Source organism: Natator depressus, chromosome 3 (assembly GCF_965152275.1).
Source record: "Natator depressus isolate rNatDep1 chromosome 3, rNatDep2.hap1, whole genome shotgun sequence".
Classification (NCBI taxonomy): domain Eukaryota; kingdom Metazoa; phylum Chordata; order Testudines; family Cheloniidae; genus Natator; species Natator depressus.
The window spans coordinates 31641105-31659051 of NC_134236.1; the positions used below are offsets into that span (position 1 = coordinate 31641105).

The following is a 17947-nucleotide window of genomic DNA, read 5'->3' on the forward strand; positions in this document are numbered from 1 at the left end:
AATAGTGTATGTTATTTAATGAAAATTACACAGGAGAATACTCCGAATAATCCTGTATTGGCCAGGGATTGACAAGCTGGGACCTAATAAATATTTCCCATCTGTAATATTTATGATTCCATTAAAATTATTTTATTGATAATGAACTGAAAGAAATGCATGTTTATGACTTGCAGTGTTTGCTGTTAAAATTCAACATTGGCCAAAAGGTATCACAGTATAATTGACACAATGCAGTTATTTCCTATTCTAAGCATAGAGGAAAACTCTGGTGTCTCTGATGTTGTTGTATTGGAATTGTAGGAAAGTGCTGACTTTGTAATGCTGAATAACTGTAATGCAGTGGAAACATTGTTCAAGATCAGTGGAGTGCATCTTCTATAAAGGATTGTCCCATAATGCTGCAAGGTAATTGAAGTTTTAGTTTATCTGCTGCGGGCAAGCTGAAGCTGCCTCAGACTGTTATGAATGTTTTCTAAGTTTTGTCTTTACAATATTGATGGAATATATATATATATATATTATTATATTGTATATTATATATTCTTTTTTATTTATAATAATATATGTAAGTTCTATACATGAAAGTCAGATACTGCTCAGATAAGATAAGGTAAGTTGTTGGCCTTTTACAAAATCTCCCGGCAGGCAGGTGACCATTAGTCATTTGCACAGCCGTGTCTAAGTCAATTGCCTCATACAGACTTTGACTTGGAAGCCCCTGCTTCTGAACTCTTCTGTAATGAACGCAAGTCTTCTTCAGAACTTTATTTGTACTGCTTTAAAATGGTACAATAAAGAGTTTAGCACAGACATATTTTGTCTTCATGCAAAAACAAAAATCAAAGGGCCAGATTTCAGTCCTGGGATGCGCACCTCTGGCTCCGGTTGAAATCAATGTGCTGAGTAATATGGCTGAATTGACAGGAGCTGTGGTTGCATGCCAAGACAAAATGAATTCTTCCTTTCCATTTTTACATGCAGTATTTATAGATAGTCTCACATATAGATGGCTTTTAAAATTTTTACGCCTTTCTTTAAATATTGTTTTATTTTAAAATGAACATGCTGGTTTGGTAGCGCTTGAAGCTTAGTGTGTTAAAGGAACCTGAGACTTTCCTTATGTGGGTGGATAAAAACCAGCTGTGAAAGCACTGGCAATTTTCTCTTCTACGTTTGAAAGGCAAAGGTGACAGGGAAACCAGCTAAGTGCTGCTGCTGTGCCTTTCAGCAGCAGCATATTGCCTTCATTTTCCACATAATGAGTAATATGAACATTTTCCTGTGCTCCAGGACGTCTTGGTTGTCCACATGATCAGCCCAATTGCTCAGTCATAATGCAGGCAAAACTCCAACTGAATTCAACCTTAATATGGCTAATTGTATTAAGAGTAAACTGTTTCAGTTTTAATATAATTTACATTGTAAGGAAATAAATATAATATATAGAACCTGATACTACTCAAACCAGTTTTACACCAGCGTAACCTCTTTTACTTCAGTGGAGTTACTCCTGATTTATATCAGTGCAACAAAGAGCAGAATCAGGCCCATTCGTCTAAAATGAAGAGCGCTTCAGGAAGGCTGATATTCATTTCAAACTGGGAGGGGGGGAAGATGTTGATATGAACATGAACAGGTCTTCCTAGCAAAACAGTAGTGATCCATTACTGAACTGTGAGCCTGATCCTGCAAACCTTTGCTCAAGTGGGAAGTCTTTACTCATGTGCACATTCTCATAACTACACTACTTGGGTGCGTAAGAAATATTGGCATGTGTAAGGTTATTCAGGATTGGTGCCTTTGTTTGTGGGGAGGAAGCATCTCTGTAAACTGTAGGTTTCAGAGTAGCAGCCGTGTTAGTCTGTATTCGCAAAAAGAAAAGCAGTACTTGTGGCACCTTAGAGACTAACCAATTTATTTGAGCATAAGCTTTTGTGAGCTACAGCTCACTTCATCAGATGCATAAAAGTGGAAAATGCAGTGAGGATGTTTTTATACACACAGACCATGAAAAAATGGGTGTTTATCACTTCAAAAGGTTTTCTCTCCCCCCACCCCACTCTCCTGTGGTAATAGCTTATCTAAAGTGATCACTCTCCTTACAATGTGTATGATAATCAAGGTGGGCCATTTCCAGCACAAATCCAGGGTTTAACAAGAATGTCTGAGGAACAGTGGGGGGGGGGGGTAGGAAAAAACAAGGGGAAACAGGTTACCTTGCATAATGACTTAGCCACTCTCAGTCTCTATTCAAGCCTAAGTTAATTGTATCGAATTTGCAAATGAATTCCAATTCAGCAGTCTCTTGCTGGAGTCTGGTTTTGAATTTTTTTTGTTGTAATATTGCAACTTTCATATCTGTAATTGCGTGACCAGAGAGATTGAAGTGTTCTCCGTCTGGTTTATGAATGTTATAATTCTTGACATCTGATTTGTGTCCATTTATTCTTTTACGTAAAGACTGTCCAGTTTGACCAATGTACATGGCAGAGGGGCATTGCTTGCACATGATGGCATATATCACATTGGTAGATGTGCAGGTGAACGAGCCTCTGATAGTGTGGCTGATGTTATTAGGCCCTGTGATGGTGTCCCCTGAATAGATATGTGGACACAGTTGGCAACGGGCTTTGTTGCAAAGATAGGTTCCTGGGTTAGTGGTTCTGTTGTGTGGTATGTAGTTGCTGGTGAGTATTTGCTTCAGGTTGGGGGGATGTCTGTAGGCAAGGACTGGCCTGTCTCCCAAGATCTGTGAGAGTATGGGTCGTCCTTCAGGATAGGTTGTAGATCCTGGATGATGCGTTGGAGAGGTTTTAGCTGGGGGCTGAAGGTGACGGCTACTGGCGTTCTGTTATTTTCTTTGTTAGGCCTGTCCTGTAGTAGGTGACTTCTGGGTACTCTTCTGGCTCTGTCAATCTGTTTCCTCATTTCAGCAGGTGGGTATTGCAGTTGTAAGAATGCTTGATAGAGATCTTGTAGGTGTTTGTCTCTGTCTGAGGGGTTGGAGCAAATGTGGTTGTATCGTAGAGCTTGGCTGTAGACAATGGACCGTGTGGTGTGGTCTGGGTGAAAGCTGGAGGCATGTAGGTAGGAATAGCGGTCAGTAGGTTTCCGGTACAGGGTGGTGTTTATGTGACCATCGCTTATTAGCACCGTAGTGTCCAGGAAGTGGATCTCTTGTGTGGATTGGTCCAGGCTGAGGTTGATGGTGGGATGGAAATTGTTGAAATCATGGTGGAATTCCTCAAAGGCTTCTTTTCCATGGGTCCAGATGATGAAGATGTCATCAATATAGCGCAAGTAGAGTAGGAGTATTAGGGGACGAGAGCTGAGGAAGCTTTGTTCTAAGTCAGCCATAAAAATGTTGGCATACTGTGGGGCCATGCAGGTACCCATAGCAGTGCCGCTGATTTGAAGGTATACATTGTCCCCAAATGTGAAATAGCTATGGGTGAGGACAAAGTCACAAAGTTCAGCCACCAGGTTTGCCGTGACATTATCGGGGATAGTGTTCCTGACGGCTTGTAGTCCATCTTTGTGTGGAATGTTGGTGTAGAGGGCTTCCACATCCATAGTGGCCAGGATGCCCCTCTGCCATGTACATTGGTCAAACTGGACAGTCTCTACGTAAAAGAATAAATGGACACAAATCAGATGTCAAGAATTATAACATTCATAAACCAGATGGAGAACACTTCAATCTCTCTGGTCACGCGATTACAGACATGAAAGTTGCGATATTACAACAGAAAAACGTCAAAACCAGACTCCAGCAAGAGACTGCTGAATTGGAATTCATTTGCAAATTGGATACAATTAACTTAGGCTTGAATAGAGACTGGGAGTGGCTAAGTCATTAGGCAAAGTAACCTATTTCCCCTTGTTTTTTCCTACCCCACCCCACCCCGTTCCTCAGACATTCTTGTTAAACCCTGGATTTGTGCTGGAAATGGCCCACCTTGATTATCATACACATTGTAAGGAGAGTGATCACTTTAGATAAGCTATTACCAGCAGGAGAGTGGGGTGGGGGAGAGAAAACCTTTTGAAGTGATAAACACCCATTTTTTCATGGTCTGTGTGTATAAAGACAGGTTTCAGAGTAACAGCCGTGTTAGTCTGTATTCGCAAAAAGAAAAGGAGTAGTTGTGGCACCTTAGAGACTAACCAATTTATTTGAGCATAAGCTTTTGTGAGCTACAGCTCACTTCATCTGATGCATACTGTGGAAAATACAGAAGATGTTCTTATACATACACATTGTAAGGAGAGTGATCACTTTAGATAAGCTGTTACCAGCAGGAGAGTGGGGTGGGGGGAGAGAAAACCTTTTGTAGTGGTAAACACCAATTTTTTCATGGTTTGTATGTATAAGAACATCTTCTGTATTTTCCACAGTATGCATCCGATGAAGTGAGCTGTAGCTCACGAAAGCTTATGCTCAAATAAATTGGTTAGTCTCTAAGGTGCCACAACTAATCCTTTTCTTTCTGTAAACTTCAATTTACACCAGACCTTGCTATGTTTGTTTTAGCAGATCTGTTTGTGAAGATCTGGCTGGGAGAAGGGAAGGGGGTTTCTCTGATCATTGTTTCTGCCAAATATGGCCAATTATCAGTTTATGCATCTGCACCCTTACTTTATGTGTTTTAACTGTTTGGTTTATATATCTGTCCCTCATCCTACTTAGCCAACCCAGGATGGGCATCTTAGCCATCTATATTTAAATTAAAGAGCAGATCACGTTTTACTGAAAATAGTTCAATATATTTTGGAGTACATTTGAGATTCTTAACAATGGGATTTGGGACCATTCCCTCAAAGCATTCATAGTTCATCACGTACATAGAATTGCACTTGATACCAAACTGTACTGCACAGATGGTTACTAAAATAATGCCATTGTCATCTTAATTTTTAAAAAAGTCTACAGCAGGCCACCCACGATTAACAGTCAGATTCCTCACAACAGCACAGCACAGCTGGTCTGGGTCAATATCATGTAATGCACTGATCAGACAGAGCTGACCGACTCATTTCTGGAATGGATAAGGTGTCAGTACTCAGCAGACCACCAGGGCACAGGAAAAGTTCACATATCTCAGCCCAAGATTCTCTCTCCATTGCTATGGTTCTACCCTACCAATTCACATGGTCAGGTTACCACCGTCTGGCATTGAACATAGACCAGAATAATGCCTGAGGTTAGCATTGTACAACAAATAGCTCAATCTATTTTGTTTAACAAACAGATGGTTAAGAGGTGACAATTACAGTCTAAGTATCTACATGGGGAATAAATATTTAATAGTGGGTCTCTTCAGTCCAGTGGAGACAGTTATAGCACAATCCAATGGAAGTTGAAGCTAGACAAATGCAGACTGGAAATAAAGAGTATTTTTAGTGGAGAATAATTAACCACTGGACAATTTACCAAGGGTCGTGTTGGATTCTCCATCACTGAAGATTTGTAAATCAAGATTGGATGTTTTTCTGAAAGGTCCGATCTAAGAATCTGGGGGGAAGTTCTATGGCCTGTGTTATGCAGGAGGTCAGACCATATGATTATAACAGTCCCTTATGGTCGTGGAATCTATCAAAAACATGTAGCAGTGTTCTGTGGCACGTTGCTTACTTCTCAGTGAAAAGAAAGGCATGTCACAAGCTGGCTTCTTAGCTGTGACATGCCACCGAGGCCAACCATGTTTCAGTGGCTCTTACTTCACTGAGACTAATGCCACATATTGCAAAATACCGGTGTCATCGCCCACACTTTAAAAGCCATTTCCACTCCATTACGTTCTCTCCTGGTGTCCTGAGAGTTAAAAATAGGCTTCACTTTACCTAAGAAGTTATCATCTTGCACTGAATTACCCTTATTAAATTAGGAATGCTGGGCCAGATCCTCTTCACAGTTACATGGAGGTAAACCTAGAGTAACTGCATTGAAGAAAATGGAGTCAGATTTACACCAGTGACTGAGGTCAGTTACTAATTTGCGGAAGCTTCCTTTGCTTTAAGTCTATGTAATCTGGATTGTTTCCAGATGTAAATATGCAATGCTTTCTGAAGGTTTGCAAACCCTGGATGGTTGCAAAGAGCAGCTGCCCCGTGGATAACCTATCCAGGAAGCAGTTTGGCTTGCTGCCCAAAGATGAAAAGAAATACACCTTGCTCTACAACAGTGAACTGAGGAGCTGCTCAGGGAGAGGGGAGCTGAGGTAAGTTAACTTCCAGCCTCCCACCTGCTGTGGCTGCCTTTGCTGGGGCTTGTCCTCTCCTCCTCCCCTTGCTGTGAACATGCTGCTCAAGGGGTTTTCTACAAACCTAGGTATGGAGTAACTCCACTGTGAGGTCCCCCCGACAGTCCCCACCAGGGGAAGCTTGTGGGGCCTTGCAGGGGAGCTATAGCCACCCCAAAATTTGCCATAGCTCCCCCTGTAGCCACCCTCCCAGTGCTGCTGATGGCCGGACAGCGAGGGAGGGTGGGAGTGCGCACCCCAGAACCCCTGCCTCAGTTCCCTCCCTGCGCTCCTCTCTCAGCTCTGCTTAGTGCGAGCTCCGGCTGCTGCTCCTCTGCTTCCCGGGACCCGGGCTGGAGACACTTGAGGCCATCTCAGGACCTGCGACTAGGAGCAGTGGCGGCAGTGGCTCGCCAGTACCTTTGCCCTGTGAAGGCATCGTGGTGCCTGCAGCTCCCACCCCACGAGGCGCTGACACAGGGTTAAAGCAGTGCCAGGTCGCTCGCTGACGCTGACTGGCGTGGCAGGAGGCTGCAGGGGAGTCGAGGGAGGGACTGAAGGGAGGAATTCCCCAGCTCCCCCACCACGCCTCCGAGGGCAGATGCCCTCTGGGCAATGCAACTCCCGGCACTGCGAACTTGGGGTGGCACTGCTGAGCCTGAAGGCAGCACCGGCCAGCAATGTAAGGGGTGGCTGGAGGGCCACTGCATGCAGCGGATGCCTCTGGGAATGGGGTGAGGTGGGAGGGCTTCTGGAGCAGCCTTCAAGCAATCTCTGAATCAGAGACTCTAAAGGCCTGGACAGACTGAGATCAGCTAAAACCCACCCTGGAGCCGCCCCTCCCCTGGCCCTGCGCCACTTAGGGGGGAACCTACACCACCCGCTGCTTCCCCAGTTCTCTCAAGTCCCTTCTTGTACCATTAGCTGTTTCTCCCTCCCTTTGCTTAATACTGTGTCCAGAAGTTTTAAACTTTCCCCCCTTCACCCATGACTTCTGCCAATTCTCTCTGTGAAAGCCAGGCTTTGCCAGGAACAACCAGCTTCTACTTTTGTCAGCAGGTTCAGGGGTAGCAAGTATTTGCTCTTATTCTTCCTTAGGGAGGGGGTGTTATGTCTGCAATGCTGGGAAATGAACTGCTCTGCTAGAGCAGGTGGGCTTGGGTCTAATGGGAGAGGACGCTTCTCTTTATCCACTTCAGTGGTTTCAGATATTGGAATCATGCCTGGGCTTTGTTGAAATTAATGTAGTATATTTAGTGGAGTGTACCTCTGTCTTCACCTTCATATGACTCAATCCATCCAGAAGCACCAAAGTTAGTTCACCCAAGTTATTTTGGTTCTGTGCTTTGTCTTAAACTGGGGACTATTTATGAGGAATAGCCAAATGTTCCTTTTACTTAAAGGGTATTATTAAGTAACTTAAGTGTGGTAGACAGCCTTCTTTCATCATGGCAGCATAACTGGCTATTGCAATAAAGCTGACCAAGATTATTGAGGAAAATGCTGTTTAACTCAAGTAGATGTTCAAAGGAAAATAGTGCCTAATTGACCTATTAACCATAGTTTGTTCAAGCACATATTTTTATTAAGGGCCTGATCCAATCCCAGTTGACTTCAATATAAAGCCTCCCATTAACTTCAGTGAGCGTTGAATCAGACCTTGGTAAAAATACTGTTTTACCAATCTCCAGCGGGAGCCATGCACTCCAAAGCATGAAGACTCCAGTCAGTCGTGTGTCCCCCCACCCCCACTTTATTTCTTAAATGTATATTTGCTTTCAAGTCTGATAATTCCATATAACTAACTTTATTGGAAGAGGGACTTTAATGAACTAGAGAGATGTTTTATTCTTTTTCAGTATTTTATTGATATTACAATCAACATCTAGAAAGGAAATGCGCAATTTAAAATCAACTTCTCCCCACTCTTTTCTTAAACTTGCCCTATTATCCTTAACTATTGCAGCACACGTGGTATGTATTGTCACACCCTGACATGAAACCTCTGCAAAACCAAGAGTTAAGGATCGCTGTGAGTTTTAAGATGTCTTCAACATTTGATATTTTCTTTTTACGTTTTTAAGGGGAAAATCCACATAAAGAATCGATAGAATAGTATGTTATATGCTGAACCATGAAATGTATTACGTAAACAATACATATCTATCTGTTCCTTGATAGAAGATGTATATTTGATTAATTATCAGTGCCTCACATACTTGAGTGACTGTTGATCTATCCAGTATGGGCACTAAGGTTCCAAATGGACCAGATCACAGGTAGCTCTCAGTACCAAGAAGGCCCTCACCTGTGGAACTCATTCCCTGAACTTCCACCTGGGTCCTTCAGTGGCTGTCTTCAGGAATTTGTACAGCACCTTTCTAGTTGGGTCAGCTTATCATTGACTATCTTTTTCAATAACTCTTTATTTGGTTTATTTTTATTTTTTATCAAAGTAGTATTACCTGGCCAAGTTTGTGCCAGTTTTATTAGTTCATAGTTTAATGACAGATGTTATGACTCAGTCCTGCAAGATGCTGAGCACTCCGGCCCTGAGCCGTTAAAGCACTTAAGTGGGTGCTTATCTTTAAACTTTAAGCATTTCTTTAATCCCATGTATAGTTAATGGGACTACTTGTTCTTAAAGTTAAGCAAAGTTTTAAGTACATTCCTGAATCAGTGCCAGAGTGCTCAGCAACTTAAAAATGTTTTGAGTGTTCAGATTTTATGTATTTGATTGGGTTTGGAATGGATTGGAATGGAAATATGGCTTAATCGGCTAGGGGGAAAGGTGTACTTAGTTTTGGTCAGTTGTTTATTTTGCTTTACATAGTAGTGTGTGTTGTTTCATTTTCTTTGCATGTGCAAATGACTAATTTTAAAATATAATACAGTACATTCTCAGATTTAAAGTAATTAGCTACTGGTATTATTTAACCAGTAATTTTTTCCAGAAGTTTGCATTTCTTTATTGTTATTATTGTTAATATAGTAGTTATTAGTTTGTTTGTTTTGTTTATTTGCTTAGGTTTTTTCTGTGAATAAATGTTGCACCAGTGAGCTGCCATACATGATGCTGGTATATACTGATCTGTCTGTATATATTTTTATTCTCCTTTTGAGGATAACATAGATAAAACAGACGTTTAGGTGCATATTGTTAAAAATATAAAAAAGTATGTGTGCCCACAAGATGTATAGGGCAGCCCACCTCAGCCCTCCCACCGGGAAGAGGCTGGCACTGCCCCGGCCCCAATTCATCTTTGGGGGGGATTACCAGTTCACTTCACTTACCTGTGAGTCTGGAGGCAGCAGGGCGAGAAGGGGGAAGAAATGGCTGGAATCTTCAAGAGGGCCCCTACCAGATCTTCTGTGGGTATTAGAGGGATTGAGGGTGCTTGTGTGGGGGTTTCTTCATAAGAGGTTTGCTGGGGAGGCTCCTTTCCCTAATCTCTAATTTATTCAGGTGAGAGGACTGAATTTTCGTGGCCATGCATCCCCACTTCTGCTCCCTAATCGGCATCTGTGCTGTGGAGATGACATTGCTGAGACATTAAGGGATGTGTAATGCATCTGCTGATATTATCCCTGTAAGCCTAAATTCTATGGCAATTGGCCTAGGTGGATTCACTGGGCAGGGGCAGCCCTGTGCAGCTGCATAATAGCCAAGTGCCCAGTCCTCTTCCCATTGAAGTCAGTAGCCAAATTCCCGTTGACCTTTATGGAAGAGGGATTGGGCCTTAAACCTGAATTACGTGACTGCCACTATAGCAGTTACTTCCATCTTGGAACAGAGAACAGCCACCATGGCTGGAAAGGTCATGGACCTTCCATAGACCAGCAGCCTCAGAATTTCGGCTGGATTGAGCTGTTACGGCAAGATTATGCCCAGGTTTTGTTTGGCCAAGCAGAGGAGGAAGGGACCTTGCCCTGCTCAGCCAAGTAAGAGCTATACACTTTGTCAGTTTGGACCTGATACTGAGAGCAGCTTCTGCTCTCTGAATATTCCCTCTGGCAGGCTGGAGGAGGGGGGATAGAGATGGGAAGCTGGCACAGCTTTGGCTTTACCCCCCGCCCCCGTCTCGCTAGTGAGAGTCTCTAGTCAGGCCTGATGGGAGAAGTAACTGGAACCTCTGAAAGGCTACAGTAACTAACTTCTCCTCTAGAGCAGCGGGTCTCAAACTTTAGCAACCCGAGGACCCCATTTTGATTTTAAAAATTCTGGGGACTCCCAAGTCCCCCTCGCTCAGTCCCAGGCCCCAACCCCACTCCACCCCTTCTGCTAAGGCCCCACCCCACCTCTTCCCGCCCTTCCCGCTCTCTCCATCCCCCCTCCCTCCATCGCTCGCTCTCCCCCACCCTCACTCACTTTGACTAGGCTGGGGCAGGGGGTTGCGATGCAGGAGGGTGTGCGGGGTGCAGGCTGTGGGAGTGAGTTTGGGTGTGGGAGGGGGTGCGGGCTCTGGGAGGGAGTTTGGGTGCGGGGGGGCGGGTTCTGGAAGGGAGTTTGGGTGCGGAAGGGGGTTTGGGGTTGGGGCAGGTGGTGAGGGGTGTGGGAGGGGATGAAGGGTGGCGCTTACCCCGGGCACTGCCCCTGCAGCTCCCATTGGCTGCAGTTCCCGGCCAATGGAAGAAGTGGAGTCAGCGCTTGGGGCAGGGGCAATATGCAGAGACCCCCCTGCCTCTCCGCCCCCCCAGGGACAGCAGGAATGTGCCGGCTGCTTCCGGGAGCGGTGTGGTGCCAGGGCAGGCAGGGACCCCGCCTTAGCCCTGCTGCATAGCTGGACTTTTAGCACCTAAAATCTCCTGGTTTGGCTTGAGTAGCCTCCTGGAGATAGAGGGAGGGGGAGGAGTTGATCAGCAGGGCCCACGGACCCCTGGAGTTCCCTCGAGGATCCACGGACTCCAGTTTGAGGAACGCTGCTCTAGAGCAAGAGAGGAGCAGGGGGAGAGTGATGCTTCACAGCTGTGTGTCTGGGCCACAATGCTGCCCGAGACACGCTCTGCCGTGGTGTAGCTTACGCACCACCCTGTGTTCAGGACCATGCCTAATTGAAGAAATAAATTAATAAGATTACTCTTAATAAAATAATAAGTTACTCCTTTATTTAATATCCTGTTAAGTCAATTGTATACCATAGCAGCAAGTGGTTAATGCTAATGAACAATACTAACGATATTATTTAGCATTTTTATGTTTTCCATTTTCATAGAGCTTTGCAAACATTAATTCATCCCAATGCCTTCCTGTGAGGTAATGAAAAAATATTAATATCCCCATTTCCTCATCCCCATAGATGAGGAATTAAAGAAAATATCAGTGGATATTGCTTCACATCCTGTTCACGCTTCTGTGATTGTAAAACAAAACGAGCTTGCAGATTAGACTGAAATTGCTGAGCATTAGGCCATAATAATGAGGAGTTTAGATAACAAGACAGGGAAGAATTAGGGTCTTATCAGACCCTCCACTTCCACAGGTGAAAAGTGTGGGGATCCAATAGATCCAGCCCTAGAGAGTTTGTGGAAGTGCCACCCAGGAGGCGTTGTTTTTCCTTCCTCTCGTAATCTCTACGAGGAATCTGTGGAGCTTGGGATCTGTAAATGGGGATGGTGGGATGGAGCTAGGCTGGACTAGGGTTGAGGCTGGGGACTGGGAAACAACTGCAGATGTGACATAGTCTCCCACACCAACCCTGCAAAGAGCCTGTGTGCAGATGGCCCATATACCTCCATGCAGTCTCCAACATCAACATCGATCATGGGAAATGTGTTTACAAGGTGGAAGAATTCCAAGGAATTTGGGACTGGATTGCTCAAAAGGAGTTAGGCTCCTAACTCCTATTTAATTTCAGTGGAAATTAGGAGCCTACCTTTTTTTGAGCAATCAGCCCTCACTGAGTTCCCCTGGCCCTGTGTAGGAGTAATCTACCTAAAAGTAGGAGCTATCTTGTGCATTCATATTTCAATTGGGAATGCATGCAATGTAATGAAAATAAACAATATAGGCTGCAACAGGGAGGCACAGAAGTGGTGTTTTTGTTTTTAATGATTTAGACTCACACTCTTAATATTAATTAAACATCTTGGGGCAGATTCTCTACTCCATTACACCAGTTTTATGGTGATGTAAATGTTGCTTTTAATGGAATTGCACCCATATAAAACTGGTGTAACTGAGTGGAAAATCAGACCCATGGATTTCAGACCTTACTCCACCAAAATTCATTCTGACTTCAGTAGAAGTGTTGCTTGCACAAGGATTGCAGGATTGGGCCCATGGCTTAGTGTCTATGTTGATTTAATAAATTAACCTGTTACATGCTTAATTAACCATAATAAAACCAAATAGCTATTACAAGCATGAAAAGTGTTTAATTTTATTTAAGAAAATAAAGCAATGCTTTGTTCAATCCAATGAACAATTCATCACCATAAATGTTATAAAGATTTTAATTTTTATTGCTAGTTTCTTTATTTTCCAGTGATTTGAAATTCTTTGTTTCTGATGTAACTTAGCTCCCTGTGTCAACCTGGCTTGGTTTTATACTGAATAAAAAGAAATTACATTTATAAGTTTTTTAAGTGATTGAGTTAAAATAACCTGAAGGTCACTACAATTGTAAAAGCAAATGTTTCTGTTGTAATTAAGTAAAGACTATTTGTTTTACTCGCTTTAAAAACCCTATCACAGTACACTGATTCTGCTCCATACCTCTGTCAAAAGAGATCTTTGTGGAATATTAAAATAGATTTTTCACAGAAAGAGGGACTGACACTATTATCCAAAATTTCACCCATAATTGTACTTTATAGAATGTAGAAGCCATCTTTTGACTGGCTCACACAACCACAGTGTGTGATCATATTTTTAGTTAGCACTCGGATAAAAATACCGCTTGTTACTTGTTACATTTTACTGGACACCTTAATACTTTAGGAGTGACAGCAAGGGTGTCTGAAACAATTTGTATTGTGGGGGTGCAGAGAGCCATTGAACCAAACTGTAAACCCTGTATATGATGGAAATCACTTCAAGCCAGGGGGTGCTCCATACCCTCAGCACCCCTATTTGCAGCACCTATGAGTGACAGTTTGATTTAATTTTTTTTAAAATGATTTCCTAACTATAAAAACCCCGAACAAAGCCTGAAGCACAAGTTCTCTGTGGTATTGTTATTCTTTATTATTACACATACATAATTTTGATTTTTATAAAGGGTAACATCCAAGTAATTGTACATATTATTGATCAAGAAGCTGTTTTCAATCTCTGAAATGGTTACAAATTGATTTTGTCAGGATGTATTAATTATAATCAGCCACATCTCAATTGCATCCTAATATTATATGTCAGGTAATAAAAACAAAGTCTTACCAACCTCTGATGAAGCTGCAATGGGGGTTAATTTGTATGCATGTTTGGAAAGGAAAGGCAGTGCTCACTCTCAACACTGACAGGTCCCTTTAATCTTTTCTGTAGAAGACTATCAATTTGTCCCATTCTATAGCTGAACAGTGACAGTCACTTAGTTTATTTGCAGCTTTGAAGCCTGGTCCTGTAATGTTTCTCATCTGATAGGAAATGAATGAAGGTGTCACTGTGGGAAACCTTTAGCTGTCTGCTCCATGAAGGAGGCTCCTTGCCTTCCCCCATAAGATCCTCTAGTTCATTCTTGGAGCCTCCAACTTTCCCCTCACCTGAGTATAGCTCCATCAGCTCCAGTTCATGCTTGGCAGCTGTTTCTAAAACTCTCTGCTTGTTATAGTATCTGACAAAGTTGTTTATGATGGGGTGGATGGGAAGTGCTATAGCTATCACCCCACAAAGGAAACTGGTGGCAGCATTCAGTTTCCCCAGTGTTGTCTTAGGATATATGTCCCCGTATCCAACTGTGGTCATGGTTATAATTGCCCACCAAAATGACTGAGGGATGCTTTTAAATAAGGTTTCAGGGTGACTTTGCTCCATGGTGTAACCAAGGGCAGAAAACACAAAGATTCCAACAGCCAAGTACATAAGAAGCAGTCCTAGCTCCTTAAAGCTTCTTTTAAGAGCATAGGTTAAAGTCTGTAGCCCTGTGGAGTGGCGTGCGAGTTTGAAAATTCTAGCAATCCTCATGATCCGAAGTGCTTGAACAGCCTGTTGAACATTGGTTAACTCCATCATTCCGGCACCCAAGTGGGTCAAAAGCAAGCTGACATAGAAGGGAAGTATTGCAAAAACATCAATGATGTTCATGAAAGAAATCACAAAGTGCAGTTTATTAGGAGAAGAAATAAGTCTAAGCACATACTCCAAGGTAAACCAGCCTATACACGCTGTCTCAATGTTGTCCAGTGTTGGGTGTTCCACATGATTTCCCTCAGAGTCTACTATCTGGAGCTCTGGGATGGTCCCCATGCACATTACTACAGATGAGATCAAAATAAATAAGAAGGACAACACTGCGATTACTCTAGCTGGATAGGATGATTCTGGTTTCTCCATTAATTTCCAAATATATTTCTGGCATCTCTTCCAGTGATTTTCAGAGGCATCCATTCCCAAATCATCCAGAATCAATTGCACCCTTCGGGCTATTTCTTCCAGTTCCTCCTTTTTTTCACTCAGATGAGTTTTGCAGCAGTCATCCAAGAATTTCAGGTCTACTTTCCAAAATTCCATTTCATTCTTGAAACATATAGGGCATATTCCTTTCTTCATGTGAATTTCTCCAAAGTAATATATATCAATAATGCATTTGAAAGCATCTGGATCTCTGTCAAAATAAAATTCTCTTTTCCCAGGATCATAGTCGTCACAAAGAGAGAAAATAGTATCATATCCCCCTGATAAACAGTTGATCAACTGTGCTAATCTTGTTGCTGGATATTGGTTCAGATTTTCTCCATATAGCACCTGCCTCATCCCACCAACATTGACTATAATCTCTATATCTTCATTTTTTTCTGATCCATTACTGTCCACATCTGGAAATCTAGATTCACCTTCCATTTTAATGTTATTGATTTTTTTATATATATCAATTCTTAGTTTTCTTCCAAATCTTTGCTGTTTGTAGCTTCTTTGTGAAAACAAATCAGAATCAGGTAATGTATACTACAAATCTTACTGAGATGACTTTGAGTAATGCTAGTAAAGGTTACAGAAATAAACCTGCAGTCAGTAAAACCTTGCAAGGTATGCAACAAGCTGCAGTGAAAAGACAAGTCATCAGGCTGTTGTGCGTGGAAGCAGGGATGTTAGAAAGAAATCAACTCCACCAGCAGATATGAAAGAGAAGAAACCACTGAACAAAACTCACCCTCTACTTCAGTGCTTGAGATTCTTTTCAGGGTCCATTCTTTCTCTTCCTCTGAAGTGATATTTATTCACAGGCTGGCAGTCCCATCATTTCAAAAAATCCCTTGTTCTGATTAATGAAAAGTGAAATAATTGATAATTCGGAAAGACAGACAATCAGCAGGATGAGCCCACAGAAAGCTGGTGCAGTTTTTGCCTTCCGCTCCAAGGTCTCAAGGAAAGCTGCTATGTTTACTTTTACTTTAAGGTCTGGAGTTTATGTGTTGACTCCTTCACACAGTGATAGGAAGTGTGCGGAGGAGAAACTTGTGCTTGTTTTTCTTTTGCTGTTTCTAAACACAATAGGAATTCCAGGCTGGCGTCAGGTTCCTTCCAAACTATACCCTCTTCTGGTGAAACTCAGCAAAGCACAATCTGTACAGAAAAGCAATTTAACTGTTTTGGTGTATGTCAAGCTATAATGCAATTTTCTTTATAACCCGATGCATTTTGAACACTTTAAAAATATCAGTGTTTAAAATGAATTGCAAAACATAATCATATATAATGCAATTAAGAGCTGCAATACAGCTCTAGAGAAGACAAATCAGGCTCATTTTCTTCAGCTGGTAAGGAGTAGCAAAAATATATTTTGCATTTTTAAATAAATACACCATACAGGGTCCTACATTCTTCTCTCAGATACACTACTGCAAGTCCAGAATAATTCCATCTCTGGAAACTGAGTCACTGTAGATTTTTGCAAGTGTAACTAAGAGCAGAACATGGATCATAAAATTCATGCTTTTTGTAGAACTTTTATATCAAAGATGTATACACTTGCCCTGAGGTTGAGACAGAAGTGGGAGGCAGACCTGGTGAAAGTCTCTGGGTAAGGATAAAAGGGGTAAAAATCAAAGATGATGTCATAGTAGGAAGAAGAGGTGGGTGAGGCTTTTTTTACACTAACCAAATCATTGAAAACACTGGTCTTGGTGATGATGAGGGAACCTCAACTACCTAGACATCTGCTGGGAAAATAACACAGCAGGGCACAGATTATCCAGCAAGTTCTTGGAATGCACTGGAGACAACTTTTTATTACAAAAAGAAAGTGATTAGAGGAGAGGCTATTCTAGATTTGATTCTGATAAACATGGAGGAATTGGTTGAGAATTTGAAGGTGGAAGGCAGCTTGGGTGAAAGTGATCATGAAATGACAGAGTTCATGATTCAAAGGAAGTATAGGAGGGCAAACAGCAGAATAAAGATGGTGGACTTCAAGAATGCCAGACCCCTGTGAAAGTAAGAGGGATGGGTACAAGTGGCCCAGCCAGGAGGTGTGGACTCTCCCTAAGGGGCCTCAATCTGGTTTAACCTCTTCCTCCCCACTGTTCAAAGATAGAGCTAAATAGGCTTCATTAGGAGCCTTTTGTTATGGTAAAGTGTAAAATGAGAGCTGAAATCACTTGTGGTGGGGCAGTGTTTCTGCCTAGCCTGCAAAGAGCTGAAAATTACTGAGAGACCGATGTGCAGAGGTCACAGCAGAGAGGCAGGTTGCAGCAGAAGGTGACTGACAGTCGGTTGGCGAATGAGCAGCTGGCCAGACAGCGAGGAACTGCAGCTGGGGGGATGGGTAGTGGAGAGGAACCGCGGCTGGCGGGGCGGCCAGATGACAAGGAACAGCGGCTGGTGCGGTGGCCAGTCAGAACAAGTGCTCAGATGGCAAAGCAAGCAAGGTGCCTTTTTCCCCCAGGTGGGAGGTGAACTCACAGAGATGCACCTCTGTATCTTGGGTCCTCACTGACCAAGGACAACCACTGTGAGTGAGGTATGGTGAAGGAGCAGAGAGGAGCACAGAAAAGGAACTTTTGGTTGTAGAACTCAAGAACATGAGATGGAAGGCACTGCCCCACGCACGCTGGGGTGGGTGTCCTGCTTACAGTTTTATGATTATGAATCCTGCTTATGGCACTTTCCCTAATTAATGTCAGGAGACTTCCCTCTTTTCATTAAAAGTTTCTTTTCTACACTCAGACTCTGTGCTTGTGAGTGGGGAAGTATTGCATCTCAGAGGCACCCAGGGTGGTGTGTAATTTTCCCAGGTTACTGGGTGGGGGCTCGAGCCAGTTCTGTATTGTATTGTTGAAAAGGGACCCCTAGATATTGAACCCGGCCCTGGTTGCTGCTGACCCCACCTGGCAGAAGGGTTACAGGAGCAAGAAGACAACCAAGGACAGAGAGGCCCATTACTAAATGGGGAGTGAAAGACAATAACAGAAAATGCAGCTATGGCCGAAGTGTTAAATGCCTTCTTTGTTTCAGTTTTTATCAAAAAAGTTAGCAGTGTTTGGACAACTAACATAGTGAACATCAGTGTAAATCAGGTAGGATCTGAGGCTAAAATAGGAAAAGA

General features: G+C 42.8%; 1 protein-coding gene across 1 annotated transcript; it reads right to left on the bottom strand.

Moving 5' to 3' along the window:
• Positions 1 to 13392: 13392 nt before the first annotated feature.
• On the bottom strand, positions 13393 to 15889 carry KCNF1 (potassium voltage-gated channel modifier subfamily F member 1). The gene has a single exon (XM_074946803.1). The coding sequence runs from the start codon at positions 15241 to 15243 to the stop codon at positions 13780 to 13782; it is 1464 nt and encodes a 487-aa protein (XP_074802904.1). The 5' UTR covers positions 15244 to 15889; the 3' UTR covers positions 13393 to 13779.
• Between the last annotated feature and the right edge of the window lie 2058 nt (positions 15890 to 17947).